This window comes from Urocampus carinirostris, chromosome 9 (genome assembly GCF_059441175.1).
Source record: "Urocampus carinirostris isolate Australia breed hairy pipefish chromosome 9, RoL_Ucar_1.0, whole genome shotgun sequence".
NCBI lineage: Eukaryota > Metazoa > Chordata > Actinopteri > Syngnathiformes > Syngnathidae > Urocampus > Urocampus carinirostris.
Genome location: NC_142357.1, coordinates 9,228,826 through 9,251,823, shown reverse-complemented (window position 1 = coordinate 9,251,823; position 22,998 = coordinate 9,228,826). Strand labels below are relative to the sequence as shown.

The window sequence follows — 22,998 nt, the reverse complement described above, 5'->3', positions numbered from 1 at the left end:
GTATACTTTTTCATGATATTCTAATATTTTGAGATAGGATTTTTAAGTTTTCTTAAGCTGTAAGCCAAATTCAGCAATATTTAAATAATAAAAGGCTTGAAATAGTTCAGTTGATGTGTAATGAATCCAGAATGTATGACATTTTTGTTTTTTTAATTGCATTACAGAAAATAAAGAACTTTATCACAATATTCTAATTTTCTGAGACAGTCCTGTATTAGGCTCTTATATTAGTGTATCTTTATGAAACAATTCAGAATAGTGAATGCTAGATTTACAACTAGTTATTTTGCAATTACCCCAGACAACATCAGGGGGTGATCAAGCAAACTCTATTTTAGGTTTGCGTTCGTTAAAAAACAATTGACGGATCCGTTAATACGTTATGCCTTTTCTTGAAGTCTAAAACATCCAGAGTATTCAACACAGTTCAGAAGATCATTGGCCTCTCTTTGCCCAGTTTGAAGGACATTGACGGCTCGGCTATCACGGCACAGCCATTTATATTATAAAATTCTTTTCAACCGGGCCACTACCTCTTCGACCCGTTGCTCTCTTGTAGGCGCTACAGGCCCCCTAAAACAAGGACTAACAGGCTCAGAGAAGGTTTCTTTCCCAGGGCCATAATCAAGCTAAGAAAGCTTGCAATCCAGTGAAAATATATATCTTGCAACATATTGGGTAATATTTGTTGTTGCTGCTGCTGCTAAATGTTTTTGCACTACTGTTACAATTCACTATTCTTTCATTGAACTATAATTATAACCTAGGCCGGTCTAAGCACTACTTTGTAAATATTTTTGCCGATTTATCCACTTTTTTAATATTTATTTTTCTCTATTAAGTCTTTATTAAATGTTTACCCTGGAGTTTCATGTCTAATCTCGTTTAACAACATAGAAATATCCAAGACATATCAATATTGCATTTTCAATGTTACAACTATTTGCATCATTTTGTTAGATTTTGTGATCAAGCCAGAGATTCTAACTTCCGGTTACAAATTTTGAAAGCCAAGTATTTATCAAATGAGATTTTAAAATTCCATATCAGTCTTTTAATATTTGCTTTTGTAGACATAAGTTTCCTTTGAACAAATACTTTCTTACATGGACTATTTAAAAAGTTGTCTTACAAATCTTTGGGAATGTTTTTGCAACCCTCAAAATAAATTATCAAACAAATAACCTGACTCATTATTACAACTTCAGGTGAAAAAAAATGAAGCGCTTATCAGTAAGTCGTAATTTTGGCATGGACGGAGAGTGCACATCCCCACCAAAATTGAGCGAAATGCGTTTTGTCCCCACCAATATGATGTGATAACTGTAAAATTGTCCCCAAAGATGCCAAGACTAAACCTACACCCTGGTTTATTAGACATGTTCATGTAAGAATATAAAACCTGAAGAACATGAAGTTAGAAAATAAATTACCCAGCTTTTCATAAGAACAGTGTCCATCCCAAAAAGTGTTAGAATGAGTCAACGCAGGCGTCACGGGTTTTTATTACACAGTTTAATCAACACACAAAAGCTCAACGAGCCGCTCAGGTAATTCAATATACAGAGGTTTTGTGCAAGAAGAGTGGGTTCTCCTCGCACTCCAGAGCCCAAGCCAGTCCCAGAGCCATTTGTGATGTTAGCCTCTAAATTGATCAAAAAGCAAATGGAGAAACAAAATAAGAAAATGAGCAACCTAAGAGTTAGAGGGAGAAAGATGGGCGAGATAGGAGTAAATACACAGGTTGAAAATTATATTAAAAAAAGCTTAAATACCCAGTTCAGAACCTCCACTTGTGTCAATAAAGAAACCATGGTGGCCGTTGTGGGAGTGACATTGGGTTACAATTGTCCATGTGTATAATGAGTCAACACAGAGTGCTGTTGTATTTAGTATGAGTGCCGTTAAATTCAGTCGGTCTGCTTTCTCCAGGGATGGGAATCAAAAGGGGAAACACTTGTTAATGTCGAGTGTAAAAATTCCACGCCCCTTCTCCCCAAAACTAAACAAACGGGTCCCTTCCAAGTTCAGATGCGCAAAGGAATGCTTTAAGTGACTATCCGGGACGGGTGAGTGAAGATGGGGGAGAAAGCAGAGGAAGATGGGACGAGAAGAATAAAAAGGCGGGGCACTAAAAAGAGGCGTTTCTTACATTTGCGAATTGGCTGTTAGTTCATAGGAGGGTAAGGAGGGCATTTCAGGTGCTTAAGGAGGCAAGACAGAAAGAGATGAAGACATACGGGTAAGGAGAAACCACACATATGGGGGGGCAGAGGTACTCTGGTGAGGGGGAAGGCGTGGCTCAATTAAGCACTCCAATGGAAACCAACAAGATCTTATTTTAAACTTGTCATTTGTTTGTATGTGTTTTTTTTGTTTGTTTTCTTCTTTACGTCTCAAGCTTCCCAAACGTTTGCCGTAGAGCTGGTTGGCCGCGATTCTGCTCCGCCAACACTACATTGCATACTTTTGTGTCCATTCCCGAGCTATTTTGTTGTACCTGGAAAAAAGATACATTCTTATTAGAATAATTTGCTTTTTAAATTTCCATGACATGTCTTGCGAAAGAGCAATTTGGTAGTATAATTATTCTACCTAGTTCTGGGGTAGGCAAACTACAGCCTGCATGGGACAAGTCAGGCTTTTTCAGCCGGCACGCCACCCAAAAATGATTAAATATGATTATTAGTAAACAAAGCACTACTAAAAAAATTTTTTGGGGGGGTGCCAACTTTGTCCTTGTTGTCGGTTTGTGTGTCTACAACTAAAATACCACTAAATACCACAAATTTACTACAAAATTTTATAACAAATTTAGTGGTTCAAACCTATTTTGCTTTCATTCTAAAAAGAAAAAAATACTATGGAAATCCTACAAAAGTATTACTTTGGGAATACCACAAAAATACAAATACAGAAACACTATAATACAGAAGTCCCACTACAAAAATATTACACCATAAATACTACAGAAATACTACTGTGTTAGGGGTAAGATCTTGGGCCCAACCCGAAATTTGGGCAGGGTTCGGGCTTAAAATGTCAACCATTAAGTCAGGCCGGGCCGGGTTTCCCTCTCGGGTTTTTTCCCCCTTCGTGAATAAACTGCACAGCATGAACTTACTTTTACTCAAGTAATTATTTAGATGATTACTTTTTACTTCCACTTGAGTAATATTTTTCTGAAGTAACAGTACATTTACTCGAGTAACACACTTCGAAGGTAGATTATTCAGGTAACCCTTTCTGCTTTTCTGCAAAATATTTCACTATTTGCAACTTGTAATGTTCAGAATCTGGTTTTCTTTTTGGTGCCATTTTGTCCAGTTTACTTTCGCTGCACTTAGCCGAAATGCGGACTTTGGCGCTGAACTGTTCATTTTGGCGCTGCACTCGCAAGTGCACACTTGATTTGAGGCACTCAGCTCCACGTAAACACGAATCTGCATAGTTTAGCCCAAACGTACTTTGGCGCTAAAGTATGCACGGCCGAGGTAAAGCTTTAGGTTTACTTTGGCGGCAAAGTAAAGCTTCATGTTTACGTCGGGCTCGGTTTATTAAATCAAGTTGATCAGTCGGGTTTGGGTGGGTTCGGGTTTTATATACCCACGACTCGGGTCGGGCAGGATTTTTTTTGGGCTGGTTCTTACCTCTACCACTTTGAAAATACTACAAAAGTAATACTTCTGAAATACTTAAAAAAAACCTCTACAGAAATACTAAAAATATACCACTACAGAAATACTATGAGTCAAACTTACTAATACATAAATATTACAAAATACACCTACAATAATAATACAAAAAATATACCATGGAAATACTACGAAAATACTACTACAGAAATACTAAAAATATACCATTACAGTAATACTATGATACAACTTACTACTACAGAAATACTACAAAATACACTAACAGTAATACTACAAAAAATACAATGGAAATAATCCAAAAATACTACTACAAAAGCAACAGACCTAAAAAATACAGTTTTACCACAAAAATACAACAGAAATACTACCAAAAAAACAACGGCAGTAATACAAAAAACTAAATATCAAAATTAATTCTTAAAACAGGGACTCAATATACTAGTTTGCTTCAATTGCGAGTGTTTCAAAACTAATTTAATGAAAGTTATTAATTTAAAGACAAATATAAAGTAATATAACATGTAGATGTCTGCGCGTGTATTTATTCACCAATGAGAAAATTTGATAGAACACCAGGATCGTCACCTTTTTTAAACGTTTTTAATTATTTTTTTTAATCCAATAGTTGCCAATCTCTGACTTAGATAATGAGCACTATCTGATTTCATCGTTTTTTTTTTTAAAGCAACCCAAAAGCAGACAACATACTTTTCCCTGTCGGTCTTGTAGATACGGGCGATCTCGGGTACTAAGGGATCATCCGGGTTTGGGTCGCACAGAAGAGAGCAGATGGACAGGAGAACTGCAAAGGACATGTATGGGGTCATTAGACAAAATTTATTTTGAAGTAAAATTACATCAACATTCATTGCACCGAAAGGTTAAAATAATTGCGTTAAAAAATAAATGTTGTAAAGAAGCATCATGAGACAACGTCAATAAAAGCACTCATGTCCTTTCTATTGTGTTCATGCAATTTGCAATAATCTATCTACCCTGGTCATATCCCCCGAGAGAGGTGACCGACAGCAAGACAAACACATACAACAACGAAGAAAATAAAAAGGGGAAAAAGGAGCAAAAAACAAACATTTTTGGATCATGGCCAACCCAAATGCCTAAACAAGTTAAGCACCTCGGCACCTTAGTTGGTCATGCTTTCGTTCCTCCAGATATAACGGGACACAGGAGAGCAGCCATGTCACTCGGGTCAGGGTGACAACACACTCGTCTGTTCAACAGCAGGGCCTGACAGCTTTCACTGGTTTAACCCTGCCGCATCATACAGTTGCCCTGCCTATCCCTTAGAACACGTCTAAACATCCCACTATCCTTTTACAACACCTCTCTACTCATTCCTATCACCAACAAGAGCTTTAGACCTCTTTCCTGCAGTGCACTCATAACTCCATCCATCCACGTCAATCGCAGACTTCCTCTAGGTCTCCTTCCATTTACGTCTGCTCTGTAGATCCTCTTCAACATTCGCTCTTCATCCATCCTCTCCATGTGTCCAAACCAACCGAGTACTCTCTTATCCACACAATTGCTCAGTTCCATTACTACTCCAGTATTGTCTCTCACAATTTCATTCCTAACATACTCATCAAACACTTCATCTCAAAAACATTTAATTTTCTTCTCAAATCTGCGTTCAGGCTCCAAGTCTCTGCACCATACAACACAGTCGGCACAATCACATTCTCATACAGTCCCCTCTTAAAATCCATTCTCATACTGTTGTTGCTCATCACTCTCCTCAGAGCTCCCAAAACCTTGCTTCCTTGATTCACTCTGTGCAATACCTCGCACTCCATTCCACCAACTCCAGCAACATCACAACCCTAGTACCTAAAGCTTTAATCTTCTTCCAGCACCCCTGTCCATGCAACTTTATTTCTAACGCCATGCCCACTCCATCACGTGAACACTTCATCACCTTACTCTTCCCAACATTCACACATAACTTACACCTATCACACACTTTTCCAAACTTGTTTACCATCCTTCTCAATGTTTCCTCAGAATCAGCCACAAGCAGTGTGTCATCTGCAAACAACAACTGACTTACTTGCCACACCGTTCCACTGTTATCCATCATCTCTACACCTCTGCCAAATACTTTTGCATTCACCTCTCTCACCACACCATCCATGTAAAGATTAAACAGCAATGGTGACATCACACACCCCTGTCTCACACCAGTCAACACAGGGAACCACTCACTTGTCTCACTCCCTACTCTTACACATGCTCTGCTGTTCACATAACACTCTTCAATGCTTCCAACAACTTTCCCCTGATCCATACATTACCATCACCTGCCACAACGCTTATCAACTCTTGTCATACGCCTTTTCCAAGTCCACGAAAGCCACTTAAGGCGAACTCCCCAAAAATTTGTCATGTATTTTTCTTGCATAAGGCGCACTGGTCTCTAAGGCGCCTGGAATCAAAACTACAGTAAGAGCTACTGTATTTATATATTTATAACCGCCGCACATTTTAAACACTTAAGGTTTATACTATTGCAATGATTCATCAGTCGACAAATATTGCAGAATTAAATTGTAAAACATATGCTCCGAGAATCGAACCTGGGTCCCTGAGGTAGAAACGACGAAACCTGACATCTACACCACTAGTGATGTAGATGACATATGAAAAGGCATTAGAGTTGTCCAATTACGACAATATTTCTACTCACAGTGACAGAAACGAATGGAGAAAAAAGGCGTCCCGAAAGATATAAACAAAGGCAAAAAAGCACAACAAGCGAAACAACTCTGTATCTGATGATAATTAGGACTTTGCATTTCAGGATGATTAAGTTTTCTCCATTTTTTAACATTCGTTTCTGGCGCCTTGAAGAAAATAATGCGATAATGAGATAAAATCCGAATGCCTTTTTTTCTGTAATCTGCATCACTGTTGGTTGGGCTATTAAGTCTCGGCGTTCTCACCACAGCTACCAAGGTTTGATTCCCGTTGAGCAAGGTTTTAAAGTGACCAATCGTTGCAAATATGGCTGTGTGTCGTAAAACCTTGTGCAGTAACACACGCCTATAAAAACTGAAAGCATGTATGATATAATCCACCGTATTTTGCTGTACATAAAGGTGCACCAGGTTATAAGGCGCACTTTGAAATTTCTAGCCAATTTGGAGTTTTTAGGTGCGATGTATAGTTTGATAAACACAGTGTTTATACTGTGTAATGTTTGACCAATAAAGTTTAACTATATTATTTAGTGCAACTGAAAATGATTGCTACAAAGCAAAAGAAAGATTGCAATCTACAGAGTCTCAAAGTGACTCACTATTTTTCTCTCCATTTTTCCTACACCCTTTTTCATGCCCAAATTCAAGCAATTATTAAGGAATTTCAAAGCCAATTTTCCAATTTCTCCAGTGCCAATAAAATAATAAAAATGGTGTGAATTATGTATTTTGCAGATCCATTAATATATCTGCGATTTTGATTTTTGGTCTTGCGTGTGCATTTAAAATTAAGATATACGAGTTTTAGAGAGAGTAAATCGTTAAATTTATGTGTGGATCTCAACAATCTCTCCATATAGGTGTTGGGTAAAAATGACAGAGATAGGTTGCTTATATTTTAAGGTGCAGGAAGTTTTTCCAATTACAACTTATTATCTTAATATTTTTTTGGGGATGGCCCGTGCTAAATGTCCATTATTGATACATAATCCTTGCCCTAATAAACATCTTCATTTAATACCTGTTGTTTTAAGTCAGATTTGAGATAAAGATGGCAACAGTTTCTAGCATTTACAAGCACTTCACCCAAATTCAAGCACTCTACAAACTTTAAAAACGCATCATTAAAATTCAAGCATTTTTAAGGATTTTAAACACCCATACATACTCTGAGTAAAGTTTGAGGGCACTTCAAAATATCTAGGCAACAGTTTTTGGACATTACTGCAAGATGTGAAATGATAGAATGTGTAATGTAAATTGAAATCATCATCTGTTATCTAGTCATGTAAAAGTGAATAAGACTGTAGCAATACTGGTTTGTTAAAAAAATTACTTGAATGAACTGAAGGTGCTGTAAGCATCAAAATCCTTTTTAACTAGCGACCCTTCTTTGACAGAAAAACACTATGGCCCAAAAATAAATTCTCTATTTTATCAGTCGACCTGTGATTTAATAAATGTAATTGAATTTCAATGATGAACCCTATTCAACACATTTCAGAATAGCTTTAATTTTTATGTAAAAAATACATCTTGTCTAAATGGTCAGACAAGCATAATGTACTGTATTTTCCGGACTATAAAACCCCAATGGCAAGAAATTTGACAGTGCGCCTTATAACCCGGTGCGCCTCAAAAACGGCAAAATACAGTGAATAAGATTGGAAATGCCCAATAGTATTTGCACGTGTGCTTTACTACAAGGGATTTTACTGTACACCACCGTATTTGTGGAAAAGCATTGTATACAACAGGAATTGAACACAGGTCGCGGAGCTGAACATGACACTCAAAAACTAGAACACCAGATATTTAGATGACATACAAAAAGACATTGGATCTTATTTCGTTAGCACACTATTTTTATTCACAGTGCTAGAAACTAATGTTAGAGAACGGAGGAAACAAAAAGTAGGTCCTGTGAAAGATATAAATAAAGCAAAGTCTGACATCATCAGAAGAATTGTTTCCCTTGCTGTGTTTTTTTGTGTCTATTCATTTTTTTTCGGGCAAGTCTTCCGTTTCTGGGACAGTGAGTAAAAATAGTGTGATAATTAGATAATATCTAATGCCATCTCTATCATTAGTGGTTAGGTTTTGACGTTCTCACCACCGCGACCTGGGTTTGATCCCCTTTGCATACAATGTTTTGCGATTTTGGTCAGCAATATTTATCGACTAAATCATTTCACTAGTGTATACCATAAGTGTATGAAATTTGCAACCGTTAAAATGAAAAAAATACAGTAGCGCTTTCATTCGATCTGACTTTTGGTTTAATGCGCCTTTTATATGCAAAATACATGACAAAAGCTATTTTTTGGGGGGCTACACCTTATAATGTGTTGCAACTAAGACCGGGGAAAATACAGTATTTCAAAACTGATTCAAAACTAACACCTATACATCATGCAAAAAAATAGCTAGTCCTAGTTAGTGCCTAACTACTTTAATTGGTTAGTGTAAATTATTAAGTAAAACAGAACTATAATTAATTTAAACTAAACTCATTAATTTATGCCCTTGATTTCACGAGTCAGAAACTTGTTGACCTTTTAAAAAATGACAAATTACTTTATTTCCGAGACCTCTACTCAAACTCACACAAGGGAATTGCTTAGATGCTAGCTACTAATACTGGCAACAAGATGCATTTATAAAAACAATATATTATGCTTCAACAATATATTTAATAGTTCAGCACTCATAGAATAACCGTTCGAATTTGTGACAATTTCAAAAGCGGTGAAAATTCTTTTTCCCAACTCTCTGCTGTGCTGACCTTTTGTTCTCCTTTGGTTTAGAACACGGTTTGTTTACCTGTGAGCAGTTGTGACAAAGGAAATGGAACGTTTATACATTGAGTTGAGACAACTTCACGAGGACAAAATTAATTTGGCATTAGTTCTTCGGTCTTCGCTTGACTCCCCGGCGCCACTTTGGCGTCAACAAAAATTGCGGTTACAGGGATCAACACACTTCTGAGCAGACAGAATATTTATACACATTTTGCAGGAGTACTTTTTGTCCCTACTAATTTATCATTGGTTGCATTTTTACGAACATCTCAACAAAAGCTCTTTTTTTTGTGTTTACCATTTCTCGTGGTAAGTTGAGAAAAATTCACGTCCTAATACATACAGACCAACGCGCTGCACCCATAAAATAATCTGGCTAAGTACCTTTATTTTCGGGTCAGGGACAATATGCTAGCACCAAATAAAGTAAAAGAAGATATGGAAATAGAAACAAGTAAAAAGTACAATAAAAAAAATTACTCATCACAGCATGCGCCCTCAACAAAGATTTGAAATAAGACTAAGGTAAAGAACCTCTTAATTTTCTACAGAAAGTTAGGTACAGGCTTCAGAAAAAAAATCAAAATGGAAAAGAAACATTCAAATGAAGCCCTAGCAAGTCCAGGAGTGATAAGCAATTTTAAAGTGAAAAGAAAAACATTTCCATTGATAAGAGATTAACAAAACTACTGCAATAAACAACGTTTGTTGGGAAAAATCTTGAGTATTTGTGTTAAAAGAGCAGAGCTCTCTCGCTTTCCTGGACATGATTTTCTGAACGTTTCTGTTATAGAGAAAAGTGTGCTTAAACGGTGTCATTTGCGATCTAAAGTACTGTGCTTTTGGCTCGATTTTTTTCTGCCACAATGGCAAGATAATTTGATGCAAGTAGTAATGGAGCAGCACAGTTGAACAATGTGGAGAAAGACAGCAAGACGGAAGGGCAAGGCCAAAACCGCTCTATGTGTTAAAGTAAATTATTGGACACCATTTAAAAAAGAACAGTAACAGTTTTAGCTGTGTTTCAGCAACACTTGTGAGCATTTCAACCCTAATTTTTTTTCATGTGGACTTTGTCATGGTAGTTGAAACTAACTGGTAGTGACAACGTGCAGATTCCTCTTTGACATGTGATCCTTCCTTTTCCATTACAAAGATAGGCATAGATTTGATCGGCTGCAAAAGCATTTAAATTAAATTTTGTCCGACAGGAAAGGTAAGGAAAAGTGGAGGCTATCTGAATTAAAGAGCAGTCAAGGATCAGCAAGGCACTACTTTTACTCGCTTGGGATGAGTTCAGATACAAGGCATTTGCGGCTGACACTGCCTTATCTCTTTTCCTGCTGCACTAAAAAAGTGGCTTTCATTGTTAACATCATTATTATAATGATAATGTTAGCTATCAGAAATGTGTGTGGCTGCAGCACTAATCATCATCCAGAGTTTGCAGTTCCACATAGACATGGCAGGCAACAAAATCTAAACTACGGTGATAATCTAGGTTGTTTTCTAGAATCTATTATGAATGCATCACAGAGAAAAGGAATGCAGTGTAATAAAGTTACTTACCTTTGGAGATGGTGAGAGCTGGAGACCACTGTGATCGCAGGATGTCAAGACAAATGCTGCCGTTGCTGTTGATATTTGGATGGTAAATTCTTGTGGTAAATGCAACCTAAAAAAGACAAACCAAAAGATGTCAACATAGGACAACAAAATACACTCGGCTCATGCAATGAACAATTAAGTGCTTTGACGCTTACATGTTTGAATGTATTTCTATTTTGCATACCTTTGGTGGTTTGAAGGGGTAGTCTGTGGGAAAGTGGATAGTCAAGAAGAATACCCCGCCTTGGTAAGGACTGTCATTCTAATGCACGAGAGAAACACATGAAGCATAATTGTATTCATATTTACACGGCAGCGACACGGATGTTGATAATAATGAATATAACATTGCTAGTGCCAACATTAAAATAACCACAGAGGTCAATACTTACAGGCCCCATTATTGTGGCTTGCCAATGAAAACCTAAACAAAACAGAGGAATTGGGAGAACAGTAGTTTAGGATGTCTTTCATTGCATCAAAAGCATTGTTGCAGCAAATACATTTGGCTATATTGCATTATATCTATATTGTACAGTGTTTCCCATAAAATGTGTAAGACCCTGGTGGGTGCACAGTATAGGGTGTTCTGGTGTCAAGGTGCCCCAGAAGAAAATTTTGTTCATATTCATTTCAAAGCATCAATCTGCTGCATTTTTAGAGCAAAATCAAGAGGCTAGATCTATGATGACCGTGTGCCCTTGTAAACTATAGAACCATTAATTCGCGAGTTATGAAAGACAACGACAAAGCAAACAAGTGACACCCACAACGCATGGTAAATGAAACTGGAGTTAATTATGCAAAAAAAAAAAATATCTTCACATGTAATTACACTAAAAATAACGAGGGCCGTTCCGATGACAATGCTGTACTATTCTAAGGTACCGTAATTTTTGTACTGTTTCTCATTCGACTAAAAGGTTAGAGTTAGTACACCAGGTCTGTTTGCTAAAGTTATTTTATTTATCTTTCTAGAGTGAAGAAACTGATTAATCTAGATGGGTTAAACCCAGTTAAACCATTGTCGTCATGGTTCTTGAAGGTATGCACACCTGTACTATTCAGTTAGTCCAAATGTGAAACTTATTTGCAGCAGGGGCCCTTTTTAACATGAAAAAAAAACGTTTTAAGATTTTACCCAAATTAACAAATACAAGTATGAAACAGCATTATGGAAATGTTATAATAAATATAATCAAGCAAAACAATTCAGAGCCTGTGTTAACAGCTGAATTGCACCAATTAAAAATGGACTCATTGGTATGCCGCAAAAGTGCTTAGCTCCCACTCAGCCTCTCCTAAAGGCTGTCAGTCTGTGAACTATTGCCCCTTTTCCTAATGTGCCAGGTTCAGCCCAAATCACCATCCCACACCCTTAAAATGTAATACAGAGAAGCTGCATAAAAGAAAAAAAAACACACCAAGATGAACGCACCACACAAAAGGACACGCACGAAATAAAGTAAGAGAGAACAAAGCTCTCCTGTTTGTCACACAAGGATCCAATTTGTGAAAAAACTGAAGCCTGCTTAGAAAAATGCAACAGCAGTCATTTTATACTTGCAGCATCTTATGGTTCTTATTTTTTAGAGGTATCTTGTGATATTCTGATGGAGGTGATTATGAACACCAATGAGCAACCAACCAAGGGCAGTTTCCGTCACCCATGTTGTACGAGTTGACTCAGTCCGACAGCTAAGGAGAGCCACATTTTCATCCATGGAAAATATATGTACAGTAAGACTCATACTGCTAAATCATCCATACATCACAATATAATTTCTAAATGTATTTTGAAAAATTTAATTTTTAGAGCAGTGTTCCTTTGCTTTTACACTTCCTCTATCTAGTATGCCGCATATAATTATTGAATTTCAAATTAAGCATTATCTCATCTCATTAGCTGTACCGCTTATCCTCAGTAGGGTCAGTAGGGTCGCGGGGGGGCTGGAGCCCATCCCAGCAATCATCGGGCAGTGGGCAGGGGACACCCTGAACTGGTTGCCAGCCAATCGCAGGGCACACAGGGACAGACAACTCATTCGCTCATTCACACCTAGGGACAATTTGGACCGGCCAATTCACCTGAAATGCATGTCTTTGGAATGTGGGAGGAAACCGGAGTGCCCGGAGGAAACCCACGCAAACACGGGGAGAACATTATTTTCCTTGTAATTTGGGGAGTGTTATTCTTGTTTATTTATTCAAAAAACAAGTTGATTAGATTTTAGTCAGACGAGAACCATAAGTTAAAGATTATAACCTTAAAAATTACAACAAAATTATTTATTTTCTTGGGTTGAACCTGAATTTCATTGCTGAGGACAGAAGTCTCATGTGGGTTTGCTTGCTCATGTCAACGTCCTGGATCATACAGCCCAAGCAGGTGTACGGGTATGGATAAACAGGTGCCCTGTATTGGTTGCACTTTGAAACTACACATACCATGATTGGGGCTACAACTATTAGTCAACGTTGTTGACAAAAATCGACAATAAATTCCATTGTCGACTATCGTCCCCAGACGCATTTTCCAACAGTGAGGCATCTTAGATGATTATAATCTCAACTGAGAGTCGCTTATGCGCAATAGCATTTTGTCTAGAGCAGCGACATAAAGAAATGACGGCCTCAAAATCAAGTGTGCGTACCAAAACCCAGAAAGTTTGGGAGCATTTCAACCTGGATAAGGCGATCAAAAAAGACTACATGCCTAGTTTGCGAAGCAAACCTTGCATATCATGGCAGTACCAGGGTGATACACAAACCTTTAAAACAGAAAAAACACCGGACAGTTGAAGGAAACAAAGTCTCACTCACATCAATAAGATTCAAGTTACATTTTAACCAATACTGTTTTGCTGACATGTGATGTCAATTTTGTATGCATATATTTTGCTATATAAGAGACCTTGAGCGTCATGCCAGAATGTGGGAGACATAAGTATTTGAAATTAAATGCATGCAGTCCAAAGAGGAGAGCTTCATGTTGATTTCAAACCGGGTCTGTTTCCAAGTTATATAACACCCTCCTTGTTTTCAACTTAATTATAGACAACTCTTAATTATTATTTTCAGCCTTGTATTGACAGTGTCAATATGACAAACATCAGTTGTTAAAACTGTTTAATTTCAAACTGTTGAGAAACATCAAGTAGTTTTGTTACCAACCTTGCAGTTGATGACTGAATGTACTTCACAAAATTCACGGATTTGTTCTACAGTATTCCCGCACAATTTCAGATTTACGTTTTGGGGGATCGCTGATAAATGAGTACGAAGTGGAATTTTGCACAAGTTTACAAGCGCCAGTATAGTCAAACCAAACAGAGAACTGACTTATGTTTACTGGGCGCTAATTTGGAGGAATCTGAACTAGTTGTTAACATGAATTGTGACAAATGAACGTCTCTGTATACATGTAATTTGCATGCAAGCCGATTAAGGAGGCAAGCACGAGCGAAGCCATTACACCAAATGATGTCATTTACACAGTTTATGCATTTAAATTTAGACAATAAATACGGGATGTTTTTATTAACGTCATCCACTAAAATTAACGAAGTACCGGGCTTGTTTCCTCCTGGATCCAAAAGTGTGCTTCATTGCTGTGTCTTGTGCTAATACACGTCTTGCCAGAAACATGTACTGACACCACATATGAAAGGATATAAGTATAACTGTGGCATCCAGTATATAGGGATAGGTACAACTGTGGCATCTTCGCCTGGGGGAAGAAAAATAAAATGTCCCGGAGAGAGCAATCAATAAACATGAGGCATTTTTAGCAGATAAACCAGTTTACGTGCATCATTTGTCTCTTTACTTAAAGTCTACAAAGCTTTTCAAGATTACAATATCTGTGCTGCAAGAGTAAATGGACAGTGTTACTAATCAGATAGATAGATAGATTGATACTTTATTTATCCCCGCAGGGAAATTCACATTTCTAGCAGCATCCCTGAGCTGAGAGCAATACATTAATAAAGCAAAAAGAATACAATATACAAATACCCAACGTGACGTGCATTCTGTTAAATTGTGAATGCTATATAAATTATAAATAAACTTAACCCAGTGCTACTAATCAGATAGATGGATAGAAATAGATAGATACTTTATTCAACCCCGCAGGGAAATTCACATTTCCAGCAGCATCCCTGAGCTGAGAACAATACAATAATAAAGCAAAAAGAATACAATATATGACGTGCATTCTGTTAAATTGTGAATGCTATATAAATTATAAATAAACTTAATACGAGTGGTTATGAAATTAATAACTGTGAAAATCGACAAATACCAGGCCATGGGTTACTGGATAAATGCACAAGATAAATAATTTCCCTTATTTTTTGCTCTACATTGTCTTTTACCACCGCTAGTCACACCAAAAATGAACCGGACATTCGAAGCAGTATTTTGAATCTAAAGTCAGTGTGGTTTTAACAAGTAGGCAAAGTTCCCAATTGGTTTGGTGCACCTGTCAATTTGGAAGCAAGGAGCACAGTCCCGAAAATAATAAATTAATCATGGTAAATGTCTGTGCTTTAGGGTCTGCAATAGCCAATAAGCGTGGAGAACGGTCAACTGCAGCCCATTACCTTATTTTAAAAAGATGATAAAACAAACTAGTGATCATGGAGGAAAGCTCAATTATTGCATTTGGAGGCTGGATTGAATCCCTACATTGAGAACATGACAAGCAGGTTAAAGACGCCACACAACAACAACACACTTTTCACAAAGGTCAGTTTATTTGGAGAGTTGTTATTTTTGATTAATTGGCAAGTGGGTCGACGTACCATTGTCACAGAGTTGTCCACGCAACGTGATGTTGGGTCAATGTCAAGAAGACAGTGGATTTACGCATATTATTATTGTTGATGTACCGTTAATGTCGTTGTTCGTAATGTTAATATTATTTTAGACAAGTACAAAACATATGTAATTTATATTTACCGTTTTTCAGAGTGCAAGTCGCAGTTTTATTATTCATAGTTTGGCTGGGGGTGTGACTTACACTCTGGTGTGACACATAGCCCGGAAAATACGGTAATTCTTTTCTCCAATTTTCCCCTTTCAGTCTTGTCTTGTTTGTCCTGTAGTGTAATGTCCAATTTTGTTGCAAACAAGGATCACTACGTTGCTTCAATGACAATAAAAATATTCCATTCTAAACTGGTCCATGGTACAGAAAAGGTAGGGGACATTTTCGACCCCGATCTGTCCTTTCAAACACATGTGAAGAAAATTACTAGAACCGCTTTCTTCCATCTCCGTAACATTGCTAAAATTCGTCCTATACTTTCTCAGTCGGATGCGGAAATCATAATTCACGCGTTTGTTACCTCCCATCTCGATTACTGTAATGCACTTCTTTCCGGTCTTCCGATGACCAGACTCAAGAGTCTTCAGCTGGTACAAAACGCTGCAGCGAGGCTTTTAACTAGGACAAAAAAGTACGATCACATCACCCCAATTTTGGCTACCGTATTTTCCGCACTATAGGGCGCACCGGGTTATAGGGCGCACCCCCAAAAAAATAGTTTTTGGTCCTATATCTTCCATAGATAAGGCGCACCGGATTATAAGGGGCTACAATGGGAACGCCGACAAAACAGTCAGATGATTCAGTCAAACTGATTACCCCCTTAACATTCCCAAAGCTTGCAAAGAAGCAAATACGTGTCGTAGACACGTGCGGATGCGGTGTCCGTACGATGTCACTTAAATGCGTCATTTCAAATATCATTCGGAAGGTTGAAGTCTTGGGATTCAAGAAATGCCAAACATTTCTATGTTTCTATTTTCTTTTTCGCTCACAACTTTACTGTGCATATGACAATAAACACTTGGAATTTAGTTTAATTCACTCAACTCATCACAGCAACATCAAGATCGTTCTAAAACAAGATACCGGGAATATATAAAGCCGCATAACTCACCTAAGTTCTCACGTTCAATAATGATACGCAATCATGGTCTTCTTACAACCGTGAGTGAAGTAAATCCAGGAGAGTAGAATATTTACAAATACAGACTAATGAAACATGTTTCTTTATGGCGTACTTAAGCAAGCTAGCTACGCCATTGCTAAACTCGGCCGATTGCAGGGTTTGTTTTGGCCATCTAGCCAATCCGAGGCTCCGAATAACTTCAGCCAAAAGTGATCGATTCAAATGATGATTGACACATTGGTCAGCCAATGAAACGCCGGTATATAAATCCCAGCATACACCGCGGACTTGCTACGCCGTTGCTAAACTCGGCCGATTGCAGGGTTTGTTTTGGCCATCTAGCCAATCCGAGGCTCCGAATAACTTCAGCCAATAGTGATCGATTCAAATGATGATTGACACATTGGTTAACCAATGAAACGCCGGTATATAAATCCCAGCATACACCGCGGACTACTCCATGTTCGGGGTAAAATCGAGTCGGCGGCTGTTGAGTAAGTTGCGAGACCTTGCGAATTTAATATTGAGCCATATATAAGGCGCACTGTGTTATAAGGCGCATGGTCAGCTTTTGAAAAAAATTAAGACTTTTAGGTGCGCCTTATAGTGCGGAAAATACGGTAACCTGCATTGGCTCCCTGTTAGCCTAAGATGTGATTTTAAGGTTCTCCTATTACTATACAAAATCATACATGGACTTTCCCCCTCATATCTTTCAGATCTGATTTCCCCCTATGTCCTGGCCCGAAGCCTTTGTTCCGAGAGTGCCGGTCTCCTGGTGATCCCAAGAGCCAAGAAGTGTTCTGCTGGTTCGAGAGCGTTCTCCATCCGGGCACCGGTGTTGTGGAATGCTCTTCCCCCTGAGATCCGATCTGCAACCTCAGTGGAAATGTTTAAATCTAAGCTTAAAACTCACTTCTACTCTATAGCATACGAATAACCTAAACTTCTTATATGTAATAACTTGTGAAGCCCTTTGAGACTATTTGTGATTAAGGGCTATACAAATAAAAATGACTTGACTTGGGACCTCTGGTCTGAGGTACATAAGTGCAAAAATCATATTGTCTAATTGGCATCTTGACACACCCTTTAAGTGGAATATAGTATCTTGACAAAAGATGACTTAAATCAGACTCAGCTAGATTAGTGATACAATATTTGAGGGAACCTGTGTGTGTAGGATGAAAAACACGTTTTATGCTCATCCTTGTGTTCAGTAAATTTGAGACAATTGTTATGAAGACGTGATCCCTGAATATAAACTCAGAATGTGGTAAACCTACTGTCATCTCCTACTGGTCCAGCAGAACACTGGGCTGGGGGATCCCGTGCAAAGTCATTCAATTCCTAAAAGAAACAACAAAAAAAAAACAATAGCGCAAAAGTCAGTGAAGTACGGGTATGAATCATATGCAAAGAAGTTTCGAAAGCACAAATTGTCCGCAAAACATGTTACGAAGTTAACCTGGGGACTTAAATCTCTACAATATTTTGGTATTCTAGTATGCAAGATTAGAGTCTTGAAAATTAAATTCAATCTTGTACTTTCCCTCAAAGTAATAAACTCCTCAAGTGGCAGTGGTGGTAAAAATGCATGTGCGTGACATACACGTCATATCTCGTAGCGAGGTGAAGGAGCAACGAATGCAGTATTTGGGTGGTAAGACACATGCTTCTGGTTCTCCATATTTCACTCAGAAGTCTACTGAGGTGGACATAAAATAAAGTTACTGTTCGAAATGTAGTTTATGTTGAATGCTTATGTTTTTTTTTTTTTAAATATGAAGTTTACAAAGACTCCCCCCAGAAATTGTGGCTTGACGGACGAATGTGAATAGTATAGCGAAATAACACCCTCCCCCGGCCATGTGGAGACAATATCAGGCTTTTGTTGACGTATGGGTTTGGATGATTACTGATATGTGTTCAGAGAAGCATGCATCGCTTCAATAGTCGATTAAGGAAGAAAACCAGGTCTGATCCGAAAATAATAAATACAAAAGGGTTTATTCACACGACATGAACAAAACCTAAAATTAATTAACAAATATGGCTCTGTAAACCCACACCTATTAAGTGAAATCCTACTATTGAAATGAAATGATCTGCATTTCATATATAGCGCTTTTCAAGGAAAGACTTCCCAAAGCGCTTCACATTTCCCAATTGCGGCCGTGCAGCCATTTAAGGCGCAAACCTGCTTATTGGGGGCATTTAGGGGTTTAGTGTCTTACCCCAGGACACTTCGACATGTGACACGGAGGAGTCGGGATATGAACTGCGATCTCTTGATCCCAAGACGAGCGCTCTACCTCCTGAGCTACTGACCGACACTGTACAATAGTATATTTCAGTTATAAAAACAGACATCAATATAACATGGAATGTTATGTTAAAGTTCTTTATTTTCTTTAATGCATTTTTTAAACATGTCTGCACTCTGGACTTGTTTAAAATAGACTGAAATATTGAAACTCTTAATATCTTTTTATGGGTGATTATGGCAAAAACTCAAATGTTCCATCTCAAAACATGAGAATATCTGAAAAAAGTGTACCAGTAAGCCAGGGGTCGGGAACCTATGACTCACGAGTCATATATGGCTCTTTTCGTGAGTACATCTGGCTCAGAGATAAAACATACAGTCACTAAGGACCATATTTCCTGCATCGTTCTAATCAGCATAGGTGCAGAGCCAAGTTTGCACAAACTAAGCCGGAACAACACTGATCTACCAAAAAGTTAGGTCCAGTATGTATAGGGCACATCTCAACTACAGTTTACAGTCAAGGTGTCACGCCAACAGACTTACTTTTGGCTACATGCTGCTAAAGTATTATTTTTAGAGAAGCTCATTAAACAACCCATGTTCACTATTGAGATACTATATGATAAAAATAAACCCCAAACGCCAGCAAACCACTTTGTTTTGAAACTATTTTCTAAGACAAAAATGATGGTCAAAAGGAGCCTCAACTCTCATAATTAACTGTCGGAAGGAGACAAATTTTAAGTGGTATATTTTTGTTGATATGGGACACAGACTCTTGCATAATCATTTAGTATATTTATTAAATCATCAAACATCACACAGTGAAATGAAAAGCGCTGAAGAATTGGATTTTGTCTGGAAGCAAGTTTGGCGGTTTTGTTAAATTTTGTCTTGACATTTAAAAAAACAACAACTAACATCTAAATATTTTTGCTTTCATGGATCTTTGGGTCAAAAAGGTTACCAACCACTGCTGCAAACTGTAATCAGCAATATTAAAATAATCAAAGGCTTGCAATAATTCACTGTATATGTAATTGGTCCAGAATGTATGACAATATTGTTTTTAATTGCATTACAGAGGATGAATAACTATCACAATATTCTAATTTTCTGAGAGTCCTACATACGATTTATGGTATTGCCATTCAACAACACATTGCATTAATTAATTGAAAAGTATATTTGAGGCTACAGGTAGGTATGGTTCTGTTGAGAATGTTTGTGCCGTCTTGGGAGGGAGCGGGTGGTAGAACGTAGAGGTAAGAAGGGGCCCACAAAATACGCTTAACTTTATTTGCAGGACCAAACTGAAGGGAAACCCAAATTTTCACATTTGATTTGTGAGGACTTTGGAGGGTAGGTCATTTATTATAATATAATGTCTTTTGTAATGAAATCTAAGTTAAAAAAGAATGTATAAACATTGACATGTTTTGTGTTTGTGTCTGTAGGGGTAATATGAACAGACAATTTTCCATCATTAGGGGTTTTAAGAATTCACAGGAACATTTTAAGACGGAGTGAAATGTTATGATTGACATTTAAGGCCCAATCTCGGGGTCAAGACCTTACCTCTAGTGGAAAACTAAGTATGAATTAGCTTTTGGAAAGGGAGGCTGTATTCTTCTTAACTACTGCATGGTATTTAGAAAAGGCATGTATCTTCCATCTCCCTGGGACCCTAGTGAGGATAAGCAGCGCAGAAAATGGAGGGATTGATGAGTCTTTCATCTATATTTGTTTGTTTATTGTTGTTGGCTGTATTGATTAGTTTGGATTATGGACATATCTGCTATAAATGTAATATGTTATTGACTTTTTACATATTTAATGAACAAAATCCTCAAAAAGTCACCACGTATTGCTTATTTAATCACCACCATTACGAAATATTACTACCTCAGGGATGGCAGGTAGTTCCAATGCCAAAACAACTGGGGACTGAACAGTAACAACAATGCTATTACAGGCAAAGGCCAAGTCAACTACCAGTTGGTTGTTAGCGGTGAAGATGCATACATCTCAGGGATTATGCGAGAGCGCAAATTCTTAAAAATACCGGATAACGTTAGCAGCAAAAAAAAAATTAAAACGAGCTGCAAACAAAAAAACGGTCGGTCGTCGTCCTGCGACTTGCCCGCTGTCAAACGCGACATCAACCTTGCAAGGCGTGGGGCCTGCAAACATAATTTCTAGTTTTCCCACGGTTGAATCCTACATCAAAATAAAAATAAACAAAATTTAGAAGCGGTGACTTGCTCTTCCTGACGTGACCATGACAAATACTATTCAAGGTTGCGCATTGTCCGAGTAATGTGATGAAAACAGCAGAAGCTGTTCTAGCCCACGTCAATCTTGGCGTCCGGGCTGTCAAAATATAAATAGAATGCATTCATCCCTAACATGACATAGTTGGATTATTCAGTCAAAAGATCCAACGTAGCGATCTTTAACAACCGGATGAGCAGAAAGAGTCATTGTTAATATAGCTTGCGCTAGCATAGCCGCTAGGTGAACGACTGTCAAATGTGGAGCCACTCGTTAACGGCTTCAAATAGAGATAAAATGGTATGATAGTGGTACATTTAATAAAGTGTTACTTTTGATGGTTGAAAAGATAAACATCTAGAACAATCAAGTTTCACCTTAAGGTTAGCGTGCTAGCTTAGCGACCTCGTAGAAAGCATAGAGTTTGAACATCATCGTTAGCCAGCTATCGGGGCTTATTCAGATAACGTATACGGAATGTCGTTTAAACAGGAACGCCATAGACGCGTCAAACATGGGGAAAAAAACAACAGCGATTAAACACGTTTTGCGTTAATAAGGTAAACGAAAACCGGTCACTGAAAACGGCGACTCGGCTGTTCTGTAAACCGAGGTGGCCCGTTAGAGATACAGAAAGGCGGCGCGTTGCTTCTGTCTCCAACTGTCGTTGCTGGCAAACTGGCAGTTATCGACACAAGTACAGGCCGGCGGCGACCATTCGGGGCACCGATCACGCGGAACACGACGCAGCCCGAAACGAGGGCCGATTAACGTTCAAACTAAGGACACAAAAAAAATCCCTCTCCGATGAAACTGCGAAATCCCGGGCCTCCGCACTCACTTCCTTCCTTACCTTGTGGATTCTTTTCAGAGCCATTGTTGTGCTAGCGCTTCTGCCAGGGAAAACGTGCGGTTAAAATGGCGATTGGTATCAGTCCGTGATAACACGCTGACGTGATTATCATAGAACACGATCGGGGTGCACTCAAAACGATCGTAGATGGCTAACTAGAGAAGCTACCGAGAAAATTCCGACTGGAAACTAAACGATAGAAGGGGTAGACCCGCGGTCCTTCCTCCTACTGCAGCAGCTACCAAATCACAGCGGGCCTGTGCCCACACAACGGGAACAATGGCAGAACATCCGGCGGTACCACTTCACAATAAACAGCGAGCGCTGCAGAAAAAGCTGGAGGTTTACAGTACAGTTTTTGTTGGGATTGTGATTTAATAAGGTTTACAAATATATAGTTTTTTCGTACATACTTGGTGACTCAAACCACTTTTTGATACATTCTAGTTGATAATCAGGAGCCATCTTGGGTTTAGAGCTTTGGGGGAGCTGTGCATCTATCGGGTCTGGCTAGTTAAAAAGATGGTTTCACTTTAAATTATATAACATGTAAAATTCAATAATGCTAACATTTCAATTTAAATATTTTGCTAAAATACGTCAATGTCAAAAGGCCGTTGTTATTTTTTTATAAGGGTGTTTTTATTAATTGACTGAATGTTCCTTTTTCAGTGTAATTATGGCACTCTTGGGGTTCCATAATAACGTATACTCTCACTGTAATACACAGGAGCCTCCACAGACTCCACCGCTATGCCGCAAGAGACACTAGCCGAGAAAAAGAGTAGCAGCGAGGAGGGCGAGAGCGGTGCTACGAATCTAATGGACTGAACCATTTCAAGTCAAGT

At 38.3% G+C, this 22,998-nt stretch overlaps 1 protein-coding gene across 1 annotated transcript; it reads right to left on the bottom strand.

Moving 5' to 3' along the window:
- Positions 1 to 1,490: 1,490 nt before the first annotated feature.
- Positions 1,491 to 22,439, bottom strand: ube2d2 (ubiquitin-conjugating enzyme E2D 2 (UBC4/5 homolog, yeast)). The gene is made up of 7 exons (XM_088344474.1): positions 22,151 to 22,439; positions 18,038 to 18,101; positions 11,181 to 11,212; positions 10,973 to 11,050; positions 10,750 to 10,855; positions 4,368 to 4,461; positions 1,491 to 2,503 (listed from the first exon to the last, which is right to left on the bottom strand). Exons 1-7 carry the CDS (start codon positions 22,172 to 22,174, stop codon positions 2,458 to 2,460), a joined length of 444 nt encoding a protein of 147 aa, XP_088200600.1. The 5' UTR covers positions 22,175 to 22,439; the 3' UTR covers positions 1,491 to 2,457.
- Positions 22,440 to 22,998: the final 559 nt, after the last annotated feature.